Source organism: Pseudorasbora parva, chromosome 19 (assembly GCF_024679245.1).
Source record: "Pseudorasbora parva isolate DD20220531a chromosome 19, ASM2467924v1, whole genome shotgun sequence".
Lineage (NCBI taxonomy): Eukaryota > Metazoa > Chordata > Actinopteri > Cypriniformes > Gobionidae > Pseudorasbora > Pseudorasbora parva.
Genome location: NC_090190.1, coordinates 27,004,900 through 27,032,092, shown reverse-complemented (window position 1 = coordinate 27,032,092; position 27,193 = coordinate 27,004,900). Strand labels below are relative to the sequence as shown.

The window sequence follows — 27,193 nt, the reverse complement described above, 5'->3', positions numbered from 1 at the left end:
TTTCTTGAAGTTCTGCAATAAATAACTATTTCAGAAAGAAGCACAATTTTGTTGCTCACCTTTTTGAACAGCCTTTGGAAACCATGTTTTGGTGCAATTACATTGAAACATTACTCATTGATTCATCTAAAAAACTGGTTATAAAAGTTTATTTTGATAATATGGTTACTGACCTCCATTGGTGCCATGTGCGAGGTGGGGTGGCACAGTGATCTCTCTCCTCTCTAACGCACACATGCCCTGCAAACCTTCATCCAGACCAGAGATCAACTTCCCTTGACCTAACGTGACACGCATGGGTTCTGGGTAGTCATCTCTGCAGACAATACATTAATAATACTATCAACATAATAATAATAATAATAATAACAAAGTAAAACTCAAAAACAGGTAATACATTCAAATTAAATTATAAACAGACTTTCACTAACAATTCACAGAAAATGCTTTGCAGGTTTCCCAAAAATTTGAGTTAAATATTGTACATTATAAGTATCTTGTACATCATATATCCATGGTTGAAAGTGCCATACATTTTTGTAAAGTTTGCTGTTTGGTGTCAATTCACGTTGTTTCTATATAATTGTGCAGATCAGATGCATTTTAATAACTGCAAAAAGCTTAATTGGCCAACATAAATTAACTTTACAACTTTTTTGGCACTGGCACAACTAAAATGAGAACAAGTACTAGTCAGGTGAAATAAGAGGCAACCTCTACCTTTTAAATTGGATCCATACAAAGATGCAACACACATGTAACATGAACAGTTATTATTTTTTATTTAATAAAAATAATAATAACAGTACATTCTATTTATATTGGACAATAAAAGCGTAATGGCAGGTTCTGAAACTGTAGACGTAGTTAGAAGAGAGGATAACAGATCAAGATCTACAGGGTCGCGGAAGGCAATTCACCATCTATGATCGCTTATGATATGCTGAGGGAGAAACTTGAATTAGAAATGTTGGTATCCCTTCAGATTGAGAGAGCACATTGTGTGCTTGTTCCATGGCCACCAGAAACCACCCCACAAAGATCAATTGTGATGAACTTTCTCAGATATAGACTGAAGGAGGAAATTGTCTGGCATTAATCGCAATTATACCCCTGATGTAATAAAGCACAAGGAATTTTAATTAAATTAAAGTGACATTATTAAATTTAAAATAATTAAAATGTTAAAATAATTAAAGTGAATTTACAGCATAACTTTCGGTAATTATAGTGTAACTATAAAGTAAGTATGTGTATAAGGGAACAATATGTATAAAGGGGTACTATCAGGAAAATTGACAAATTATTTATACTGTAAGTATTTTTTAATTAAGGGGTATCTGTGTAGTTACGGGGTAAGTATGAATGTGCGGGCTGTAAATTATAGTGGCTCTTTTTCCCCTCGTTTCATGAAGTTAATAAACTTTTCGTTTCAAATGATAACATCCTGACAGAAAGAGGCACATTTTGTCCCTTTCTCTTTCTTTTCTTTTCTTGTTCCTCTTCTTCATTTTCATTATTTCCATTGATGGATGTTAGGAGGAATCCCATGTCTTCTGAAATTTTGCCCCCAAGATGGCCTTAAGTATAGTGCATTGCATATGCAATAAGTGCATTGTATCAAATGATTAATTAAATGTACTTAAGGCCACCTAATAAGTAAGAAGTCCGAAATTTTGTATTATTATTTATTAAAAGAAAAATTAGTACACCAAGAAATGCTGTCATAATTTAGTAATCATTTCATATCCGATTAGCTGTACCAGCGCGTCACATCTATGTTTGTTGCCACCGTCATCCATCATTAGTTTAGTCTAGTCCTGCTGTGTTTAATTAACTATCATATGTGTCACCTGTCACCTGTCCCCCTCATTATGTTCATCAGTGTGTATTTAATTCCTCTGTTTTCCCTGTCTTGTGCCATCCACGTATCCCTTTATACGTCTATGTTTACCAGTTCCAAGTTCTTCTTCGTCTTCGTGAGTTGTGATCAACACTGGTGCGTGACAGCGTGCATGAGGTGCTACAAGCTTTCATGACGTTCTTATGCATCTGAAACACACATGAGAACTGGCATCTCTTGTCTTTTATTCTTGTTTGTTTCTAATTGGTATTATCATATATTGGGCCCTATCTTGCACCCAGCGCAATTGACTTTGTACACCGACGCATGTGTCATTCCTATTTTGCACCCGCTCAAAGCGCGCTTTACCCTCCACAGAAGCACAGCGCTAAACTAGTGAATGAACTTGCGCTCCCTGGGCGGTTCAGCGCAAAAAAAAGAGGCGTGTTCCAGCGCAAACAATCCCTGGTGCTATTTTGCTGTTCCATTAAACAATTGCGCCACTGACCAGAAAAAACCTAGTCTAAAGTCAGTGGCGCATTGCGCGTTGTTCATTATGATATTTTAAGGGCGCATGCTTGACCATAATGTATAGCGTGCACAACGCGCATACACTTTGCTCATGTAATCTACACAGATGCAAGTTATTTTTGCAAATAATAAATTGTTACACTAAAAAAATATTAACACATGAGATGACGGAAATCATTGTGTTGTACGAGGAAGATGTGAAAAAATAGGCATAAATCTAGCTTACAAATTATTCAATTGTAGTAATTAAGGATCAGACCTGTTTGCCCAATAGTGGCAAGACATATATGTATATAAGGACATCTGACAAATTGGTTTGTCCGTCAAGAACCAGGAAAAAAAAAAAATCGACTGAAAAACTGTTTAACTGACGACTGTTTAACCGACGCTATTTTGGTTGGGTTTCTCCCATCCCCATACAACACAACTTCTATGTCTTTCACTGCTCTTACAAGAACATCAGTCTCCTCGGCTGTGAACCGCTCCTGGCGTGCGCCTGGTAAATACGCCATAATAATAGCAATCCATAATGGAACTTGCACACCTGCTTTTAAAGGGAATGTTGGATGACGCTCTGATTGGTTTATACACATTACGCCCAAACCACACCTATGAATAATGAAGCTACTTCAGACCAACCCATTTTAGATTTGCGCCGGGCGCAAGAGCCATTTATCCCGCCGGGAAAATAGCAACAGCGCCGAGACCCGCCCACAAAGTTACTTGCGCTTCGCGCTTTGACACTTGCGTTTCAGATCGTTAAAATAGAGCCCATCATGTTATTGTTTCTTTACTGTTGTGAGCATTAAAACATTTTTTAAACCGACAGCATCAGACATCCACATGACCAGAGTTTTTCGGCGCACGCACGTCACGCTTCCAGTTACGTCAAGCATGAAATCAACCCTCGCATGCACACACAGATGACTGCTGGTCGGATGCGTTATAGTCTACAGTTAACAGTTAAATATTGTTATTTTTCGTACAAACACTTTTCGTTTTACTTCAGAAGACATTGATTTATCCATTGGTATCGTATGGATTACTGTAGTTATTGCTGTATGTGCTGTTTGATGCCTTAACTCTTAGAAACCCAAATGAGTTAATTAGCAGAGAATATTCATTTTTCTGTGTTTATCTGAAGAAAAAGTCATAAAGAAATAAATACAGCTCGGATGGCATGAGGGTAAAAGACGAGTAAACGGTTAGGACATTTCTGCGCACACTGTATTTTCAGTGTAACAGTTGCAGAATACTAGCTAGACATGTGGGATCCTTCTTAAGATTCATCTGTGGCAAGGAAGAAAAAGAAGAGGAACAAGAGGAGGATGAAGCCAAGCAAGAGAAATGAATTAAAAAATAATAATAATAATAATAAAAAAACGTTTTTTTTAATTTTTAATTTTAATTTTTTAAATAAAGGTTTCCGAGTGATATCAGATTGTCTTTGTGTTTTTATTGTACTTACCCTGTAATTACATAAAACAAGAGGGGAACAAGAGCCATTTTAATTTACAGCCCGCACATTCATACTTACCCCGTAACTACATGAAACAAAAGGAACAAGAGCCACTTTAATTTAAAGCCTGCACATTCATACTTACCCTGTAACTACACAGATACTTACCCCTTAATTAAAAAATACTTACAGTATAAATAAGTTGTCAATTTTCCTGATAGTTACCCCTTTATTCCCCCAATATTACATATTATTCCCATATACCTACACATACTTACTTTATAGTTACACTATAACTACCGAAAGTTATGCTGTTAGTTTTACTTTCATTATACAGTACTTTCCGGGCCTAAAATCTAAAGCGTTACCTAAAGTTTTGTGTTTTGTTTTGTTAATGGTTTTGTTAATGGTTCAGTGTTCATCAATTGTGTTATGAGTGTTCAACTGCTGTTCACTGCAGTACGGGGGGATATCTGCTCATTTGTTGAATCATAGGAGGGGATGCAGGTTAAGTTGTGTGTTAATTGGAAAACATGTTAAATAAAGCATATAGCATTAGTTTTGGCAGGTCATGTTAGTCAAACTCGCATCAGCTGGCTGTCAGCGTCTACCTATTTGAACACGACGTCTATCACTGCATGCACATATATATATGTATGTGTGTATGTGTGTATGTGTATGTGTATGTGTATGTGTATGTGTATATATATATATATATATATATATATATATATATATATATATATATATATATATATATATATATATATATATATATATATATATATATATATATATATATATATATATATATATATATATATATATCTCCTTCAGAACTTTCAGCTATTGCGTTTCTCCAGAGCTCATTTGGCATCATCTCACAAGAAATTTGTTTCCCACATCGATTTCGTGGAGTTTCATTCAAGTTTGTGAACTTGAACATGCAATTTGCTGCGTTGACTGTAATCTGCCTGATATAGAAGTGACTGAGTTGGCATTGCTTTTCACTTCGCTGCACTGTTTACATTGACTCGCTAAAGCCATACTAATGTAGCCAACTGAACCAAGAACAATTCAGATTAGATCTGCACTTACCTGCATTAAGGATATCAAGAGAAGATCAAACATCTACATAACACCTACGTAATCATCACTGAATGTCTTCACAAAGTTACTTTTTTAAATGCTTTTTGTTAAAGCTGCAGCAGGTAACTTTTGTAAAAAAGTAATTTTTACATATTTGTTAAACCTGTCATTATGTCCTGACAGTGAAATATAAAACTAAAAAATCAAGCTCTTCTGGCTCCTCCCAGTGGTATTTGCAGAAATACACCGCTCCCAGTAAGAAACAACCAATCAGAGCCAGGAGGAGTGTGTCTTAGCAGTGTCAATCAAGCTTGTGTGCACTGATCACATCCTTGCACTCTCATGCACAGCGCGAGCGTGTACAAGCGTTCAAATTCAAGATTACCGGTGAGCCACAGCTTTGCTTATGGCAGACAAAGAATCCAAACTGCCATCTCCTCAAGTGGCACCTGCTCATAAAATAAAGGTGGGTAAATGGAAAAAGACAGATGACGATGATAAAAAAGAAAAGAAAGAATTTGATAGAGCCTGAAATAAAATGAGGGTAAATATCGGAGCAGCAAAGTGTTACCGATGAAGCTGACTGACTTTTGTAATTTTCCATATTTATTACTTATAATGTTGTGGTGTGACAGGCAGCGGGGCGAGGGACCGCGAGAGCAGGCCGGTGATTAGTGTTGACTAGTGCAAGCTGCGTGACACACCGGTCTCGTCTCGCGGCCATGTGACGGGAGTATAAAAGGAGGAGCAAGGACAGCGGAAGAGGAGAGAGGACCAGGCCTGGATTTTATGTTATGTTTTGTTTATGTGTTTGTGGGCAGTCGTCCGTGAGGGGCTGCTCACGTTTTATTTTGTGTGTTCGCGGGCAGTCGTCCGTGAGGGGCTGCCCGCGGTTTTACTTTCGTTTTGTTTATTTATTTTTGAATTAATAAATGTTGTTAAACGTTCGCCGGTTCCCGCCTCCTTCCTTCCATCCACGAACTTCATTACAAATGTATTACTAATGGAGAACTAAATCATTTATTAATGATTGCTGCATCAGCAACTATTGAAGATTCTACATGATTAATAGATTAAATAATCATTAAATTGTTATTAGTTCAATGTGTCATAATGTATCAATTCCTTAATAGCATATTATATTAAGTAATAATTTAAATTAACACGTTAATTACCACAACAAAACATCAAAGCCATGCATTTCAACTTCCAGTTGTCTGTTTTAATTAATCATTAGCTACTGATTTACAAAGATATCATTACACTGTAAAAAATTATTTAGAAAAAAAGTTACCTGGTTGCCTTAAAATTTTGTGTTAATTTAAATTAAAATTTTGAGTTAATACAATGAATATTTTTTGAGATTCGACAGCCTTTATTAAAATATTATTAACAGATTTTGTAAGCATATTGGGTAATTGTGTGTGTTTAATTTCTGATGACGCAGTGAAACATGCCAAATAGTGCTATTTTCATGATTTATCAAATTTTTTATGTGATTCAGATACAATAATATTTTAAGTTTCTATTTATTAAACAAATTTCCTTCATTGTATCAACTCAAATATTTAATTTCAATAAACTCAAAATTTTAAGGCAACCAGGTTACTTACTTTTTTAAGTTAAACCAACAAAAAACAACCACATTTTTTTACAGTGTATGTTATGACTTTACTTGTTGTGGCACAGCATGACTATTAACTAATTGATTAAAGGTAGGGTAGGTAGGAATGATCTAAAACACTTTTGTCCAAATTTGTTTAAACTTTCTTTATATGTCAATACATAATTAAAATGTAAGTACTCTGAAAAAGAGAGTATAAAAATCGAGTGACTCTAGACTTTTTAATCTGCAATTAACACTGCTCATTATTTTCGTTCGGGACAAAACAAGTGATTGGTCTGGGCGGCTATCACTCTCTTGCTACCATGGCTACCACCGCTTTCGCTACAGGATCCGCCCACGTGCGCGCACCCGTTTGATTTGAGCAGTTCAAGAGGCACGAAAATAATGGCAGAGAAAGAGCATTCAAAACTCACAGTGCCGGGTTTTGCAGTCAGCGGAGGCAAACAATGCAAAAAAAGGAAGACAGTACAATAAAAGGCAATGCACAAAAAGTCTTTGATTAAACAAAGAAATCAAACGCGAGTTAATATCTGCGTGGCTTTTCAACGATGGTGAGAACTGAGGGACCTGAAAAACGACTCATTGCTGGCTGTATTTTTGCTGGACAGGTAATCTTTCATTTTGATTATACCTTTTTTTTTGGTTTATGTTTTCATGAAGCATGTATCACACATGAAGCTGCCTAATATAGCAAACATAAGATTACTTAGCATAAAGTTACCATGTTATACACTTAGCTATTATAGTAGAGATTATAAATACTATATATGCTTAGTTCAAGTTGGTTGCTGTCGTGTTGAATTTCGTCAAATTTAACTTTTAGATAACAAAATGCATGTGTAAAAGCTAGTACACCGTATCCAGGAACTTTTTTTTTAGAACTAAGTTAGCTTTAGCTACTACTAATCAACAATGCTTTCATCATGGAAAATCTTACAAGCAAAACACAGTATATGTTATGAATCGGATGCCGAAACACTACTGACTTCGTGCTTGGTAGATCAGTGGAGAGTGGCGCTTCAGGCCAAAACACAACGGCTGCGTCCGAAAACCTAGGCAACTGACTCGTTGCCTCGCTGCCTCATCAAACAATGACTCTGCAGGCAGCGTTTGTGCATGAAGGCACCTCACGGAACTAATTTCAGACAGACTTCTAAGGCAGTTTAACAGTTTAATGATCTACAACTAAATAGAGAGAGCTTTGGTAAGAACTAAACACATATTCAATTACTACAGTAGTGATTTATCACTAGATATGATATCAGAAATGTAATATGTTGGTAAAAAAGTACATTTACACACAAACTGACCCGCAAATGCAACTTCTGGACGCCATCTTTTTTCCCCAGCTCAACTGTCACTGAATGGAAAGCACAGGATTGTGGGATATCAAAGGCAGCGAAGGATACATGAATGAAGCCTTCAAAAATCAATGAGATGACGGTATCTCAGGAGACAGGAAGTAGAGCAAACATTAAATTCGGACGTGGCTCGATGCCTTCCTGTCTTGAAATGTGTCCTCCGAAGGCAGCATTTTACTGGTTTCGGACGCAGCCAACATATCAACATCAATTGAGGGCTGCAACAACAACTTTTAAATGACAATATCTTGGCTAGACTACTGTTGTCAGCAGTGGAGGAGCCAGGATTTTTTATAGGGGTGGCCGGGCAGGGGCCAGCAACCATTCTGGGGTGGCACAGAAATCTTTGTCATTTCAACATAAAAATGTATTTGACTATTACATACTGGACTGTTTTAGTGCATACAACACAAATTAATAGAGTTAATTTGTACTTAATTGTAATTGAGATAGTAAAGCCTAGTGAATTAGATCATGCAATACTATATATCATAGACCTCCATTATGTGAGGCACAGACAAGAACGGTTTGACCTAAAATTATCAAAATTGAAACTACTGGGGAAACAAATACTCCTACATCTCGGATGCCCATGAGGTAAGCTAAAAAATATCAAAATTTAATTTCAAAGTGAACTATCCCTTTAAAGGGGTCATGAATTGAGATATCAGCTTTCCCTTCAACTTTTGATATATAAAAGATCATGGTAATATAAGAATATCCTGTAAGTTTTAGAGCTGAAAACGTCCTTGTTAGTCAAAGCTTTTATTGACAGCTGGCTCAGCAAATGGTCGATCTGAAATATTTGTATATGTGACAGAATGCAGTGAAATACCGTCTTAACCAAAGAAGATGAATGCCTCATTCTGTAGCCCCGTCCACCGACTTGCACATGACATGCAAAAAACATAGGCCAACATGGAGCTAAACTGGATTGAGCTACCAAATAATAAACATGCCATAAGCTTCCTTTTGGATTACAATATTAGGAATGTATGACTGAACTTTATTTTGAATGAAAATCCAGTTCACGTTGGTAAAGACATTGCACGTTTGTTCGCTTAATTTCACTGGATTTGGCTGTAAACAAGAGACTGGATTTGAAGACAGAATGAGAATAAAAATGTTGCTGTTCCTTCTGGATCCAACAGGAATTAGTAAAACGTGTGTGTGCGCGTGCATGCGTGTGTGCGTACGTGTGTATGTGTGTGTGTGTGTGTGTGTGTGTGTGTGTGTGTGTGTGTGTGTGTGTGTGTGTGTGTGTGTGTGTGTGTGTGTGTGTGTGTGTGTGTGTGTGTGTGTGTGTTACACTCTAAAAACTCCAATTAATAAAATGTTGGAAGAGCAAAAAAATATATGTTGAACTAATTTTCTTTCTTGTGCTTAGTTAAGAAGACTAATTATATTAAGTCTGCAGAAATATATTTGAAAAACATTAAATGAATTGATATTTTCAAATCCAGTTAACATTTAGAATTGCAAATGTTGACTGGACTAAAAAACGCGAATCCAGTCAACATTTTATAAAAGTAGGCTATGGCCAACACAATATTTTACTATGGTAAATAGATTTTTGTTTGTGCTGTTGAAATGGGCTGTTAGAAACATTTGATAAAATAGCCTATATCAGAACAATATTTGTGAAATTAGATATTATATAGTATTTTCGATGTTTTGTTTATTATGGTAGGCCCTATCTGCATTAAAATGAGAAGATGGATCCTACAACACTTACATATTACATATTTAATATACATATATAATTCATGAACATATGTAGTTAATTGTGCCATTTAATCTGCCTAATTTTAATGAATAGCCTACGTACAAGAGCTTGTTTTACTACGCGAAAGGATCTGTATTGCTCGTTTGATTTCGCGGAAGCATCTCTGGAGTACTTTGATCCGCGGAAGGATACAGATCAAGGACTTCGCGAGGTTCACCGAGAGGCAGCAGCAGCAATTTTGAGGATGCAGTTCACGCGTCAGGTAAGTGTTAATGATTAAACTGCAGACAAATATGTCGAAATTATTAGGCTTGTGTGGATATTTAACGTTAGAAGTGAAGTAAGAAGTAAATTGGAAGTAAATATATCCAAGGGAAATAGGGATTATTTAGGCCTAAGTGATGTCTACGTCAAGTTCACTGGTCATCGAATAAATGATTTACGTTACGTTAATGTGGTCTTTAACCATGTTTAAGTAATAATACATAATTTTGTTTTAAACTATAATACTATATAATGTATTTTAGATTTAATCTCAGCGTGTTGTGTGCTATTTTTGTGTCAGACAAACTTTCTCTCAGCTATAGGCCAAGGTGCTGTGGTGATTTTTATACGTGCAAATTTACTGAAACATGTCAAACGTGTAACTTAATGTAGACCAAATATTGTACGCTATTTAGGGTTACGTGGTTGTGTTGAATGTGATTTTTTTCGCGTTCCAACTTTTGAAATTGTCCCGTAAATTAAGGGAACAACATAACCATGAATACTATGATAAAATGGTGCTCATTTCATCGTCCTCACAAGTGGGACGAATTCTGAACTTTAGTTTAGTCACACATGGAAGTAAATTCTTAATATTGATAAAATGTATAAAGAATATATTTTTATTTATTTATTATTATTAATTTTTCTCTTTCTTTCTCCAACAGGGTGTGACCAAGATAACTTATTCATTGATGCTGACTCGTTGCAAAGTTTCTCATCCAAGCCAGTCAGTTCTTCTTAAAGGAATAGTTCACCCATAAATGAAAATTCTGTCATTTACCCTCATGTTGTTCTAAACCTGTATGAGTTTCTTTGTTCTGCTGAACACAAAATAAGATATTTGGAAGAATGTTTGTAACCAAGCAGATGGAGCAACCAATCACTACCATAGTAGGGGGGAAAATACTATGGTAGTAAATCTGCTTTGTTACAAACATTCTTCCAAATATCTTATTTTGTGTTCAGCAGAAAAAAGAAAATTATACAGTATTTGAACAACATGAGGGCGAATAAATGGGTGAACTATCCCTTTTTCAGCTGAAACCCTGACAAGTAGCAAGAATGCTCCACTGAATCTACTTTGACTGTGTGTGTATTTTCAAAACTAAAGGTGCATTAAAGACATTATAGAAAAGTGACAGGCTTTGGTCATTTTTTTTATTATTTAAAGAAATTTGAAATTAATTCTTATGAAAATGTATTGTTTGTATGCCAAATGTTATAAATGCAGATGATACAATGTGCTTTAATTTGTTTTTATCCTCACTATAACATGTTGTAACTAGTTCTACCACTGCAATTTCTAGTAACAATTAAAACCATTTAAAAATGAAACCCCTAATTAAAACGTTTTAGTTGAATTAATTATAAAAACAGGTTGAGTAAACGTACATTTTAAAGTTGAAGTCAAGTTTGAGCCAACTAAAAATTATTAATTCAATTAACTTTAAAAATAATTGAGCAAACGTACATTTTAATGTTGAAGTCAAGTTTGAGCCAATTAAAAAATATTAATTCAGGTAACAATTTCTAGAACGAAATTGAGTGAACGTAAAATATCTGTGGAACTAGTTACTAAATAATAATTTGTTGAAAGCACTAGAAATTTTTTACAGTGTAGTATTGCATTGTTTCATTTGAGATCTACTGATTATGTGTACGTGTCTAACTAAACATAACTTCCACGCTGTCACAGGCTGGAGTTTGAAAAACCATCTCACTTACCATACTGTCAAGGTAGTCTATTAAGCTGCAGTCTTGGCCACTCAGTCTTTCAGCTGACCAAAGACAACAACAAATCTAAGGTTTAGTTATTTCTCGACATCACGGAAAAGAAATACTTCAGGAACTGGAATAACAGCTTGGGTAGCACCATTGCCATTTCATAGGCCAGTAAACTCTTGCCTAACAACAGAGTATGCTAAAATACATTTCATATCCCTTTGTCGCAACCTTGACAAACGACCAAAGATAAGAGAGGACTTCACAGAGTTCATACAAAGAATAAATCAACAATAGGGATGAAACAGTATGGAAATTTCACATCACGGTTATAGTGACCCAAATTATCACGGTTATCAATATTATCACGGTTTTGTTCAAATGAGAGTGTTCAAAAAGAACCAATGCACACACTGAAAACATATCATCAAGTTTTATATTTGAAAATCAATAAACAACAAGTAAATCAAGCAGTATGCAAGTATGCACTTTTTAAAAGCAAGATTGTATTCTGTGGGATTTCCTTCCTTATATTGGTCGCCGTCAATAGTACACATAATGCAATAATAATAATTTGGTGTAAATATAATATCTAATATTATCTCTAAAAATATGTTCAAGCAATATTTTCATCAGTGTCCTATCAGCTATGACACATGTAAATCTAGCATATTTTGTGTACAAGCCCAAACAGTATCCCATTATAAAAAATTAAAAATCCAAAAGGTGTGTATTATACCCAACACCTAGATAAAAACTTGACAGTCAGTTTTAAACGTGCATACCAATGTTGTATCTAACTTTAGAGACGGTCACTAAATTTGCGAATCTCGAACGTCAAGCCAACTTTATGCCAGTCATATCAGATGCGCTATGGTTCTGCGGTGTTTCTTTTAAACTATTTTTGCTGGTGAAATAGGCTGGAAAAAAAAAAACATTCAACCATATGCTGAATGAATCTCCTGCGTAAATTGCACATTCATGTCTGCTTTGAATGCAGATTTTAGTGAGTGAGAGCGTGCTCTGAACAAAACTCTGGCTTATCTGAACGCATCTGACATTAGACATTGACGCATTAGACATTGCATTCATAAACTAAATAGAAACACGTGTGTAACAGATGGCTTTTGAGAAGCCTATAATAAGTAGGTGACTAGAGCAACAGCGACGTGAGTGACTGCGTTACACGCCACAGCCCGAATACACCAAAAAAATGATGGGTGTAACATCAAGCCCTGATTATTATTCCTTAAATGTCACCCAAGAAGTGTCTGAAAGTTTTTGTTCGTCTTTGGCGCAAGATTCACGTTATTATTTCCCAGACATAGGTTTGGTATCAACTTCAAAGTCCACTTGCCTTGCGTTCGCAAATCTTTGCAGATTTGAAGTGTTTCCCCTATTACAGCAACTTTCTTCTGGCATGAGCATCTTCGATTCATTTTCCCTCAGGACTTTTGTAAAAGTCAAAATATGGCCAGACCTCAGATTCTGTACTTTTAGAAGGCTGGAAAATCTCCCTGTGAGGTCATTGCCTTTTGTCATTTCTTCTCATTCAGAAAACAGTGTTGTGTCATGTGCTGCACGTGCCTGCACCAGACTGGATTGGATTTACCATCAGTGGATTTTCACTGACGGTTTTAATGATAATTAAATTTTAAACGATATTACTAACTGCCAGTACATTTTATCGTGGTTTATCATGAAACCGGTAATCGCTTCATCCCTAATCAACAATAACCATGCTGAGCTGGCACCTCCTACACAAGATGGCCAAGAGAGCTGGTATCTTCCAGCATTTGATGAGTACCATCCAAACAAAAACAAACAAACAAAAAACAGACCAAATACGAGTTTTATTTGACTCTAATGCAAATTTTGATGGAGTATCTCATAATGATATACTGCTGTCTGGCCCTGACCTTAACAATAGCCTGTTAGGAGTCCTCATAAGATTTTGAAAGGATCATGTCACCATCACAGCTGGCATACAGCAGATGTTTCACTGCTTCTTGGTCCGGGAGGACTGTTGTGATGTTTTGCGCTTTTTATAGCACAATAACAATAATCTTAACTAAGGAGGTCGTGGACTACAGGACGCAAGTTCGCATATTTGGGAATAACCCTTCACCAGGGAATTTGCCACGCTGCCAGAGAAGAAGAGAAAGAGTATGGCAGTGATGTGAGGAAATTTGAACAAAATTTATATGTAGATGATACCTTAAAGTCACATTTCCTGCATAGGAAAAAGCTGCTTTAAATCTCAGGTTCCATAAAATTTGAAAGGATCATGTCACCATCACAGCTGGCATACAGCAGATGTTTCACTGCTTCTTGGTCCGGGAGGACTGTTGTCATGTTTTGCGCTTTCTATGGCACAACAACAATAATCTTAACTAAGGAGGTCGTGGACTACAGGACGCAAGTTTGCATATTTGTGAATAACCCTTCACCAGGGAATTTGCCGCGCTGCCAGAGAAGAAGAGAAAGAGTATGGCAGTGATGTGAGGAAATTTGAACAAGATTTATATGTATATGATACCTTAAAGTCACATTTCCTACAGAGGAAGAGGCTGCTTCAAATCTCAGGTTCAATAAAATTGCTGAAAACAGAGCCAAAGTAATGGATGCCTTTTCAAATGAAGATTTGGCTAAGGACATCAATTGATCTCTCCACAGATGACTTACCTGATCAGGGAAGCTTGGGAGTACAGTGGAATCTAATGTCGGACATGCTCACCTTCCAAGTGCCTGACACTGTGAAGCCTGCCACACAAGTCGCAATTCAGGTTCGTCTTCTCTTACAAGAACTCTCATCACAGACACATGAGTGGGATACACCACTACCTGAAAACAGACATGAAGAGTGGACACGGTAGTGTCATTTGCTGCAAGTCTTCAGAATTCTGAACATTCCACTCATGTATGTATCCATTCCTTTTTTTGAAGCTGAATATACTGAAATATGTGTCTTCTAGGATGCCTCTATGAAGGCTATCTTAGCTGTTTCATACTTGAGAGCCTCGGATCAGAATGGCAACACGGAGCTTGGCTTTTTTCTTGGCTAGGCAAGGTTGGCTCCAAAGTCTGATCTATCTGTGCCCAAGCTGGAACAATGTGAAGCAGTCCTAGCCATCGAAGTGACTGAACTCATTACAGAAGAGATTAATCTAAAGCTGGATAGATTAAGGTTCTACATGGATAGTAGAGTAGTGGTAGGCTACATCTATAAAGAGTCAAGACTGTTCCATGTTTAACGCATCAGCCTGAACAATGGATGTACATTTCATTGTTCTCATTCTGTTTCATCTGCCAAGCTGGAGGATACAACCTGGTTCACAGGACCTTAATTTTTGCAGTTCTGACAACCCAATAACAAGCTCATGCAACCTTATTAACCCAGAGTAATATGTTGAAATACACCCAGAGGATAAAATCTTGTCTACCCATATCAAAGTAAATCAGTTAGGTACTGGATTTGATCAATACTCAGAATGGAGAACAGTTGCCAGAGCTGTGGCATGGTTTGTTGGGACATTGTTTCACTGGAACCAAGTAATGAGTCATGCATTTGTTGGCATTTGTGCTCAAAGGGCTTATCTGTAAGCAATCTCCTGAAGGCAGAGGAAATCATTATCAAGATTGAACAACATGAAGTGTATTCAGATGAGCTGAAATGAATCACTTTCACGGGTAATATTCCCTCACGCAATCCACTTTTAATGTTGAATCCAATCATCGATAGCAATGGTTTGCTAGAAGATAAAGAAGCAAATCCCTCTATTATCCCGGCTCAACACCACATCACAGTCCTGCTGGTCAGACATTTTCATGAATGTGTACAGCATCAGGTCTGACATCTTACGGAAGGCATCATAAGATCTAATGGCTTTTGGATAATTGGGTAATAATCTAAACAATGCATTAGTAGAACCAGAGGAGTGTTACTTGGCATGATGGATCCACCCTTTCCTTTGTCACCTTAGATGTGTTTGGGCCAAGGGGGGTGATCTTATGGTGAGGGCTGGCCAAGCAAATAGCAAGGAGTGGCTGATGTTGTACACTTGCTTGTGTACCAGATGAGTTTACATAGAGGTGATTGAGTCGATTACTTCCTCAAGTCTCATTAATGCTCTCAGAGGATTCTTTTCTATTAGAGATCCTGCAAAGCAGCTGTGCTACGACTGTGGGATGAATTTCGCTGGTGCCTCTAGAGAGCTTAAAAGGAGTGAGAATGAACAAACAGAGGTGAGAGAATACCTGCTTGAGCAAGGAGGTTTCTCATATTGGGATCCATCCTGGATTCTACGCTCCTAGAAAACAGGTACACACAGCTTACTCATAAAGTCTTAGTGACATTCATGTCTGAGATCACAGCCATCATTAATGCAAGGTCTCTGGTCCCAGTCTCCACAGATCCTGAATTCCACTTCATCCTAACATCATATATGCTTCTGACACAAAAAGCCGGCAGTCTCCCAACTCCACAAGAACATTTCAGCAAGAAAGACTTTAATTCTCCAACGACAATGGAAATGGGTTCAAACCTTAGCAGAAACATTCTGGAATAGGTTGAGGAAAGAGCATCTCGGAACCCTTCAGAGCAGTTGGTGCCATTAGATGACGTTGTACTGCACAAAGACAAACTAGTCAAGAGGAATGAATGTACAGACAGTATAGTGAGGAAATTGGAGGTGAAAATGGTTTAATAATACAACATTTCATAATAATGTTACATTTATATATAGTGCTTTTCTGGGTCCTCAAAGCATGTTACATGGAGGGGGGAATCTCTTCAACCACCATCAATGTGCAGCATCCACCTGGATGATGCTACGGCAGCCATAATGCGCCAGAACGCTCACCACACACCTGCTGATTGGTGGAGAGGAGACTTGGTATATATGGGGATGATTAGGAGGCCATGGTGGAAAGAGGCCAATGGACAATGGATGCTGGGGTATCACCCCTACTCTTTTTCTGAAGGACATCCTGGTATTTTTAATGATCACAGAGAGTCAGGACCTTGGGACCCCTTTAACATCTCATCTGAAGGACGGTGCTCTTTGACAGTATAGTGTCCCCATTACTATACTAGGGTGTTAGGACCCACACAGACCACAGGGTGAGCACCTCCTGCTGGCCTCACCAACACCTCTACCAGCAGCAACCTAGTTTTTCCCAAGAGGTCTCTCTTCCAGGTACTGACCAGGCTCAGCCCTGCATAGCTTCAGTGTGAAAACCACTCTTGGGCTACAGGGTGGTATGGCTGCTGGTTTAACCTGTTAACCCGCATCGGTTCGTGGACGGGGAGGTTGATGCAAATGAGCATCTCTACTTTTATTTACTTTTGTTTCATACAAACTCTTTAACAAAACTATCAAAAACTACCCAGATAGCAGACAAACACTGAATCAGCATTGAATCAATGTTAATGCATCAACTAAAATTTCATTGAATCAATGTTGAAATTTAACATAGATTTTTCATCAGGTTTGCACTCTGAAATAATGTTATTTCAATGATGAAAAATAGATCAAGATGGGCTTAAAATCAATAGTTTTTAAACTAAAATTAAATCACTTATTTTACAGTGAATCAATGTTGAATCATAGTTAATGCATCAATCAAAATATCATTGAATCAATTTTGAGATTTAACATTGATTTTTCTTCAGGTTTGCACCGTGAAATAATGTTATTTCAATGATGAAAAATAGATCAATCTTGCTTTATGTACAGCAGGATTCTATGCCAGTTAATTGACTCTTTATATTCCTTTTAATCAGAGACCATGTATGGCTGCAATTGATTTGAATTTTGTCTCAAAAAGTCACTCAAACTAAACAACATCCTTCAGTTTACATACAAATGTATTTATTTATTTCCTTCAGAACTGATTGTCTTATTTCCCCTCACCTTGCCAACAGGTCAATCAGCTCGTAGCTCTGCTAAAGCTGCGATACGCACAAGAGTGGTGAACAGAATTACTGACAAGCCAGAAAATCATCTAAAGTGCCCCTCGTTTCTACACTGGACCAATATTGGATGATTTTAGTATCAAAATGATTAATCTGTGCGTGCAATGAGTAAGATGTGCATTTATGTTTCCACGCCGCGCATGCATTCATTGACTTGTTTGTAAGTCGATCCTTTATCGTTTCAAAATCCAAATGAATCAAATAGGATCGACTCACTAGTCAATGAATGCATGCGCAGCAATGTTTCCACAAATGCACATCTTACTCGTTACACGCACAGTTTAATCATCTTGATACTACAATTACCCCATACAATATATGAACACCTCACAAAAAAAAGAAGTCAGAACAAAATTCAACAGTGTATGCCAATCTTAAGAAAAAAAGATGAATAAAAACATGATAGGGTTTGGTGAAAAACAATTTGAAACTCGGTGTATTAAGATTATCCTGGCCGTTGGTTGTGTATGAAGGCATTCACGTGACTATATTAACATTGCAGTTCACTCTGCCTCGCCCAGGAGAAGGACACAAGTTGTAAAAAATAAAGTTGAATAAAAACACTAAATTAAAATTGAGATTAATTTTACAAATATATTTTTGTAGGCCTAATTACCTCTAAAAAACACAGTCGTTGTCCTGTGTCTCTCTTTATCGCGCTTGAAGTCTGTTCAGCTTCAGCTGCGCTTTGATCTGATTGGTGGTTGCCTTGAAGGTGCATTACCGCCACCTACTGGATTGTGGCGCATTTGATAGGAGGGGAAAAATATTCTAAATTCTTTATTAACCCTGTATTCTTTAGATAAACAATTAAATGCATTTAAATTCTACAATATTTAAATAATAATAATAGCCTACATTTTTATTTATTTAAAACTGATTTTTTTGTAAAAAAAATGTATGGTATTGGAGTTCTTTGTTAATCTACACACTCGTTGGTGTACTCGTCCTGCACGGGTCCGATTTTGTAAATCCACACCCGCCCTTACCCGCGGTGTGTTAAACCTCATCCGACCCGTTTTCCGACATAGAAACAACCCGCACCCGAAATAAAATCAGTTTAGCATATAACATTATATAGGCCTACACCATTTATTGCCAGGTCATACAAAAGTAATTACAATGCCGTGCCACGTCTTTAAAATTCGAACATATTATTTTCAATGAGTGTATGCACACCGGCGGCGGCATTCGGCACCTGTCCGCGGCGACTCAGGAAGTTGTTCAAAATCCTGCCAAGCCACAGAGTGTCAATGTACTGATTTCACCCTGTGCTATGAGCTCTTCTGTCAGAAGTGGATTCAAAACTGAGCTCACACATATATAATGTGAGCGTCCTGCGGAGAGCTTCGCCTCCAGTGTGCGACCCCCTTGAAGCCTTGTGTGATATTTTAAAAGTGAGAGATTCCTGGGAGGGCGCACGGCAGCATGAGCACAAAAAACCTAATATTGTTTTGAAATTATTTTATTAAGTTGAAATTCAGGCAAGACATATTTTTGTAGATGTGTTCCTAAATGTATGCATATATTTTTACTTTGGCACGTGACCAACCTTTTTAACCTGTGTTTCCCCCTTGTCCGACCCGACCCGCACTCGTATCCGACACAATTGGATGCTTTTCACCCATGCAGGACTCGTCATATCCTTTGAGGATAATGAATGTGCTCACATTCACACAAATGTACCCAATTGATTTGGATTTGCTTTAACACATTGAATGATGGGGCAGATAGACTGATCAGCATCAGCAAACATCAGCATTGATTCAATGTTTGTCTCTCTTATCGCTCACTAGCTATTTAAACATTAGTATAATAATCACAGTACTCATCTTTCATCTCCTGTAACTGAGATCAGATCAGACAAATCCAAGAAACAACAGCATACATGTCCGTGTAAGAGTCCACTCTTCAAAATGCATCCCACTTTTTAATCCAAAACTGTGGAAGCCTGTTTCCGCCACAGTTGAGTAAAAAAATATAATTCTTTAAGTAAAATAATGAGAAACTTTCTCGAAATATTGACTTAACATCTCGAAATAATGAGAAACTTTCTCAAAATATTGACTTAGCATCTCGAAATAATGAGAAACTGTCATTATTACGACGTATTATGCGCTTGGGTCACGCTATAGGACGCCGGTGTTGCTGATGCTGATTCATGCAAACAAAATTAGGATTTACTAAATCAATTATAACATGCTGCTCATTGATCTGCCGCGACCCGACACAAGATGAATTGTGAACACATTAAGGAGTATTTTAACTGTGTTTTTAGCTACTATGATTAAATTATTGCCTTTATCTTATTATTAGGATTTTAAACAAGAACGAGCTTTGGTGCAGAAAGAGGTGGCTGCGAGGTGGTAACATTCATTGAACAACTTCAAACCTCTGGAGACACACACAGTTTTTCGCGTGCATATGATACGCACTTTATGGCGTAGGCCTATTATACGGACGAACCACCCATCCCACCACCCTAATCCTACGGAGCGTGTCATATACAAGCCATAAAGTGCGTATCATATGCAGGCGAAAAACAGCGTATCATATGCACGCCAAAATTGTTTTACGTATTATTATTTTTTTAGTTTTACAAATTGCGTATACATTCCACGACATTGCACTCTCGTACTATACGCATTTACATGTGATCGGGTTGGTAAACGACAGGAAAATAGAGTTCTGCTGCCGAAAAGTGGCAACAGATATATCAGGTTGTGATCGGGCAGCAGTTGTCATCCAACAGTAATAGAACAAAAAGAAATTAATAAGATAGCACATGTAGCCTAATGCTGATCGCCTCGCTTGATGTGTAGGCTGAAGATGCTGCGCCAAACTGCCCATGCGTGGATAAAGTCATAATTACGAGAAAATAAGTCATTATTGTGAGAAAGTTTCTCATTATTACGAGATGTTAAGTCGATATTTCGAGAAAGCTTCTCAATATTTCGAGAAAGTTTCTCATTATTTTGAGATGTTAAGTCATTATTTTGAGATGTTAAGTCAATATTTCGAGTAAGTTTCTCATTATTTCGAGATGTTAAGTCGTTATTTCGAGATGTTAAGTCCTTATTTAGAGAAAGTTTCTCATTATTTTTGAAAAAAAAAGGTTGTTTGCATGAGCATTAAGAGTTTTCCATTTTCCATGAAATATTGATTCTAATCATTATTCTGACAATCTCCCCTGTATGTTGGACTGTTCCTCTCATGTTAAACCCTCCCAGGTCTCTCTCCTTCAATCAAAGGCTTTTTGATGACACAATATAAAGGGAGCATGTTACTGGCTGCGAAATCTGTCTGTCAAAGCGCCCATGATTTTTGTTGGATAAAGCCAGTCAATGCCTAGCCAGCAACTGTTTGATTGATGGACATAGAAACGAATTAAAAGACATTATTTTGCGCAGTGTTTGTAAGCTATGTTGTAAAAATGGAATTAATATACCTCATGCTTCCCGTCTCCATGGCACCAGCACAGCCTGCCAGTTTTTGCGCACACACTTAATCGCAGCATGCAGACTCTATGACAGACTGTTTTTTACAACCAAATTTGCAAAACTAAGTTTTTCAGGAACTGTAAATGCATTATTGCATTTTGTTGTATGTGTGCAGGCAGTCATCCATGAGGGGCTACCCGCTTTACTTTTATTAAGTCATTACATCCCCATGCCACGCTATGTTCTCCAACATCCAATCATAGCATGACTTTGGCAGGTCTGTTAATTTTATGGGCTCAGGAAACCCGCTGTAACTTCACTTGCGGGTGTCGCTGTTGGACAGTGTTACTTTACATTAAGAGGTATAAAAAACACTAGTTTTTATAATGTTTTATATACATTTATGTTAATTTATTTTTGTAATATGTATTGTCTCTTTCTGTTTTTTTTTAAGAGACACTGCCTCTCTTTCCTCCTTATTGACAGCCAAAATTTATAAGAATAGCTTTGATTATTGATTGAAAAGGTTTAAAAATCGTGACTGTTTGGATTGTTTTTCCTGCCGTTTGGGATTACAGATACAAACTTATTTTACTTTTACAATGAGCATAATAATTACAACAAAAAGAAAAAAAATAGAGAGAGGACGCAGTGTTCAGAATGAACACTCAAGCAAAACACACACCGCCCATAGCAATGCGTTATGGCAACTTCATTTCAGACTGACAGATACGTAAAAGATAAATGGGAATTTTCTGCCATTTGTTACTGTTTTCTACACTTTGTTATATTAATTATAATTCCAATTCTGTTTTATTGGCCACAATATTATCAATGATTGTTGAGAAGGGCACTTTTTATTCGTTTTAAAAAAGGGCAGAGGCTCGAAATCACAAAGCCTCCGCTCTGCACTTCCCTGTTGTGCGTAACGTTATGTGTCCTGTCACAAAATGCAGCAAAATCTCCAACAAGACGTTAATAGTTAGATTAAGGTGTGTACATGTCTGTAATGCTCTCCGATAATGTGACTAATATAGGCATACTCCACATGTCTTCATCTGATTTATGTTTAGTTAGATTATGACTTTAATCAGATTAAGGTCATTAGAAATCACTGTCTACATGGTAGCCTCTTAATCAGAGTATTGTCTTAATCAGATTAATATTGGAGTATTGTTGTCCATGTAAACGTAGTCAGTGTTTGTAGATCTGTATAGCTGCATTTGAACCTTTATTTGATATATTTCCTTTGTTATCTATACTGCTAAATATAACTTACTCATCACCATATATTGTTTATAATAGCCCATCAAGTTAACGTTGACATCAATAGCTTTTAATCTAAATCACTACCACGTGTTAGCTTTTTGCTAGCCTGGTGGCTTCCAGTGGCGTCAAAGTGAACTGTGATGTTAATAGAGTCCTGCCCTCGTACGTGAATGCCCTCGTACACAACCAATAGTTAGGATAATCTTAATACACTGAGTTTCAGTTTGTTTTTCACCAAACCCTATAATATTTTTATTCATCTTTATTTCTTAAGATTGGCATACTTTGTGATTTTAGTCCGATTTCCAAACCGAATTTTGACTTGTGCAACAATTTTTTGTTAGTTTTTTTGTGTGCCTTGGGATGATCAAGATTCACAGTGTTAAACAAGACAAAATTGCAACAATTATCTATTGGCTAGTTTGATTTGGATAGTTTATAGAATTAAATATGTTAATTAAAAAATATAATTAAATAATATAATTATTACCTAATTAATAAATTTAATTTGTATATTTAGTTGAATAACTTGGATCATAATTTTAGTGTTCCCAACTGAACGTTATCTGTGCGAGCAACGAAGATGTGCATTTGTGGAAACGGTGCCGCGCATGCATTCATTGACTTGAGAATTTATTCTATTTTATTCATTTGGATTTTGAGACGATATAAGATCGACTCAAAAACTAGTCAATAAATGCATGCGCGGTACCGGAACCACAAATGCACATTTTACTCGTTGGCGTTGCATGCACAGATTAATAATCATTTTGATACTAAAATGTGGTCCAGTGTAGAAACGAGAGGCGATCGAACGTTTAGATACATTTCTGGCATTTGGTCGCCACTCGTGAGAGTATCTCACAGCTGGAGCAGAACTGCAAACTGATTGTCCTAATGGTGTGGTGAGGGGAAATCCAAACAGCTCGTAACTCTTCTTCAGCTGTGAGATATCACAAGAGCAGGTCACTATTACATCATTCCAATTTAATCTTTAAAGGGGTACTTCAGCGCTGGGAAGATGAATCTGTATTTAAACTGGGTCATCAATGTAGTAGAAATGTGAAATTATTTTTGAATTTGGTGCCTTCTAGACTGAGGAAAGACAGAAAATGTATTTTTGTCTCATGGGGATGAAAGACTACAATTCCCAGAATGCTTCGCTGCCCTGTTAGGCCATTCCCAAAGCCACCTACTGGATTACTGTGACTGAGTTGAAGACACTACAATTAAAACCTGAACATGTCTGTTAAATATAATGAGTGAGTCACCGCGCGAGTATCATAGCACTGATCACACTATGAGAGAAATGAGCTTGTGATGAGAGCTGAGGTAATCGCGACTACACTCGCGGCATACATTCACAACGCGAGTTCAGTTTGGCGCTTTTCAGTTCATGCCTTTGCAAGCTTAACTTTCATAGAAATTAATTTGAGAAGTTAAAACACTTACATTGCTCACCATAGCTCCGTTTAAATGAGTGCCTGCAGCTGCCTGCTGAGCTCTCCCTGCGAGCTGAGTGTAATCTCCCACCCCCCATGCGCGAGTTCAAAACATGCGGAAATGGATCCCTCTGCTGGCTGTAGTCTTTAGCCTTATTCCATACATTCCTCCTATGATGCAAATATCGTCAATTTGCATCATAGGAGGAATTTTTCCAGAAATAAAATGCATAAATCTCTTGTCTCAGGGGGATATAAGGGGGGAAAGCACAATCATTTGAATATACTCCAGGGTTTCTACTGATACAAAGCCATATGCTAATCGCTGAAGTAACCCTTTAATGCAGCAATAAAGAAAACGAAAATAGTGAGATCTTAAGTTCTTGTAGGCAGCTATATCAAACTGCAGACATTTAGCAAATGTTGCGACTCCAGTTGGTGTTGTAAATGGATAATCTCTTCCAAACCACTGTGTAGCCTATCCTCCTCTTTTATTAATTTAGCTACTTCATCATTAATTTACTTGTTTCACTTTCACACTTTATTTATTTACTATTTAATACAATAACACTCTTCGCACTTCATTTTGTAGTAGCTAGCTTACATTTTTAATGTATATTTATTCACATTTTCAAATATTTACTAACTTCTTGTTGTTGTAGATGCCTTACAAGTGAATGCTGATAAAAACGAGGCATCAGAGTTCATCTTTGCTGGGACGGTGCAAAACTGGCTCCCTTACGCCGCTGAGAGTATTTCATTATTTCTTCTTTCAGCAGTACTGTCTTTTTTAGCGAGTTTCCATTTGTATTTACTTCCATTTTGCAGATGCAGGTTGTCATGTTTTTCCAGGCTCTTCTCATTTGTTATAAATTTAGATGTAATTGTTTTAAGTCAATGTGTGATTTCCTCTTGTAACTGTGGGGCATAAATAAATACATTTGCATGTAAACTGAAGGATGGTGTTTACTTTGAGTGACTTTTTGATACAAAATCATATCGATTGCAGCCATATATAGTCTCTGATTGAATGGAATAAAATAAAGAGACTATTAACTGGCATAGCATCCTGCTGTACATAAAGCAAGATTGATCTATTTTTCATAGTCGAAATAACTTTATTTCACAGTGCAAATCTGATGAAAAATCAATGTTAAATTTTAATACTGATACAATAACATTTTGATTGATGCATTATTGATTCAATGTTGATTCAGTGTTAAATAAGTGATTTAATTTTAGTTGAAAAACTAGTGATTTTAAGCCCATCTTGATCTATTTTTCATTGTTGAAATAACTATTTCATGGTGCAATCCTGATGAAAAATCAATGTTAAATCTCAACATTGATTCAATTATATTTTAGTTGATGCATTAACATTGATTCAACGCTGATTCACTGTTTGTCTGCTATCTGGGATCTCTACTGACCTCATTTGACCTTAAGTTAGTATCTACTATGGCTACTTACAAATCAGGTAACCAATTAGACCTTGTCTACACACGCTACTGCTCCACGGACAACACTTTAGTTACTCCACTGCACACCTCAGACCACTTTCTTATCGCTCTTAACCTCATACTGACTCCAGACACAACACTGTAGCGTCTGTGGTCTCTCTCACATCAGGATCAAAGATGAGTCAATTCTGAGGTTTAGGGTGGATAGCTTTTAGCCACATATAAATTAGGGGCCCGATGCCAACGAGTCTGGGCAAGTGACATCTTAGACAGGTTTGTGACCGAATTGAAATGAGACAGGCAGCATCTTTGGAAAACTGTGACAACTTCAATCAGATTGTTATCTGGTCACATGACTTGAACCCTGTTCCCCCCTCACATTCTCTCAGACAGAGAGACGCCGAAGATTCTCCCAATACACAGACCCCCACACACACACACACACTTTCCTTATGAAGTTTTAATTAAGACTATTATAGACTGTATATGATGTATCTTTGTGTGTATGCATGCTCCTTAGGTCATACCAACCTAACCATGATTAAACGAACAATGTAAGTTCATTTTAAATGCTTGTATTCATGTTTTGAGAATGTATCTCTGCTTTAATATCTCCCAGCCATACAGTGTTTGATATTAACGCATTCCTCTCTCTCGTCCTGAAACGATGGTGCATAGTATGTGATTATGAAATGCATCGCATTTTGTTTACCACCATTTGGAGTACAAATGTACCAGTTTTGATACCGTCGTAAATTAGGCAAATGGAGTCGTAAATGGAGACAAAGAAACTTCTCTCCCGCCTAAAACTCCTACCCATGATTGGCCATCTCAGGAAAAGATGGGCGTATGTACTGCACCTTTAAAGGACAGTAACACCAGCATATCGTTGCTCAGTCAACTTACCAACTTGAACGAGACGATCTCCTCTTCCTCCTTTTCGGCAACGACACTCGCTCCTAAGCAACTTTCAAACTTCCCGCGGAACAGAAACACGAACTCCGAACGAGAGACGCTCTGAGAGGCCTTGCACACATCCATTTATACTCAGCACAAAGAAGCCCATGCAAGTAAAAATTCTATCGAGCTATAGATGCGTTTTAAGATTTGGTACCCCTTTTGAAGGTGATATTATCCATTGATGGCTCTCTGGGGTTGCTTGTTGTGAAATTGCCATACTGCTTGCCTTTTCTCTTTCTCTCCTATTTCGTTACCTGTTGCTATTCTGTATATACATGTATTCTTTATCTAGTCGTATGTATTCGTAGTATCAATTATTAAAACCATTGTATCCATGTTTAATTGTCATTGTTACTGCTCACAAGACATAAGTCACTTTAATGTCCAGATCTAGCTACAGCTCTCATGATTATCTTTGAATAATTTACTAATATCCCAATAGCTCGGAAAGTTATTCTTTACACTCTTAGAAGAAAAGGTTCTATCGGCGCTACGTAGTTGGAACCCCTAAAAGGTTCACTGCAAAAAATGCTTTTTTTACTTAGTATTTTTGTCTTGTTTCTAGTCTAAACATCTAAACATTCTTAAAATAAGAAGTATTTACTAGACAATCAAAATTAATTGTCTTATCTTGGGAAAAATAACTCAAAATTAAGAGAGTTTTTGCTAAGATAAGAAATGCATTTTTTTGTTTGATAAGAAATGCCTTTTTTTGTTGCAGTGTTCTATACAGAATCCTTTTTAAGTGCCCAAAGGGTTCTTTCTTGTCATTATTGAACCCTTTTAGCATAAAAGGGACTTTGGAGTATACTCAACTATACTTCTATGTATAACCTTTTAAGGGTTCCAAATACGTAGCGTCGATAGAACCTTTTCTTCTAAGAGTGTATGGCCAGAGAAGTAACCTTCCCGAAGATTTGTGTGGAAAGAATAAAAGCTTTGAGAGTTGATCAGAGATTGTACTGATCATTCGTTAAAAGAACGGATCAGATGAGTTTTGAATTAATTCTTTAAAGGTTA

At 37.0% G+C, this 27,193-nt stretch overlaps 1 protein-coding gene across 2 annotated transcripts in view; it reads right to left on the bottom strand.

The window, feature by feature from the left end:
* fkbp10a (FKBP prolyl isomerase 10a) overlaps positions 1-27,193 on the bottom strand; it is a 201,174-nt gene that overhangs the window by 87,706 nt on the left and 86,275 nt on the right. For both annotated transcript variants that reach the window (XM_067425761.1, XM_067425762.1), the window contains one exon: positions 174-316. In XM_067425761.1, coding sequence (XP_067281862.1) covers positions 174-316 — 143 coding nt within the window. The remainder of the gene's footprint in view (positions 1-173; positions 317-27,193) is intronic.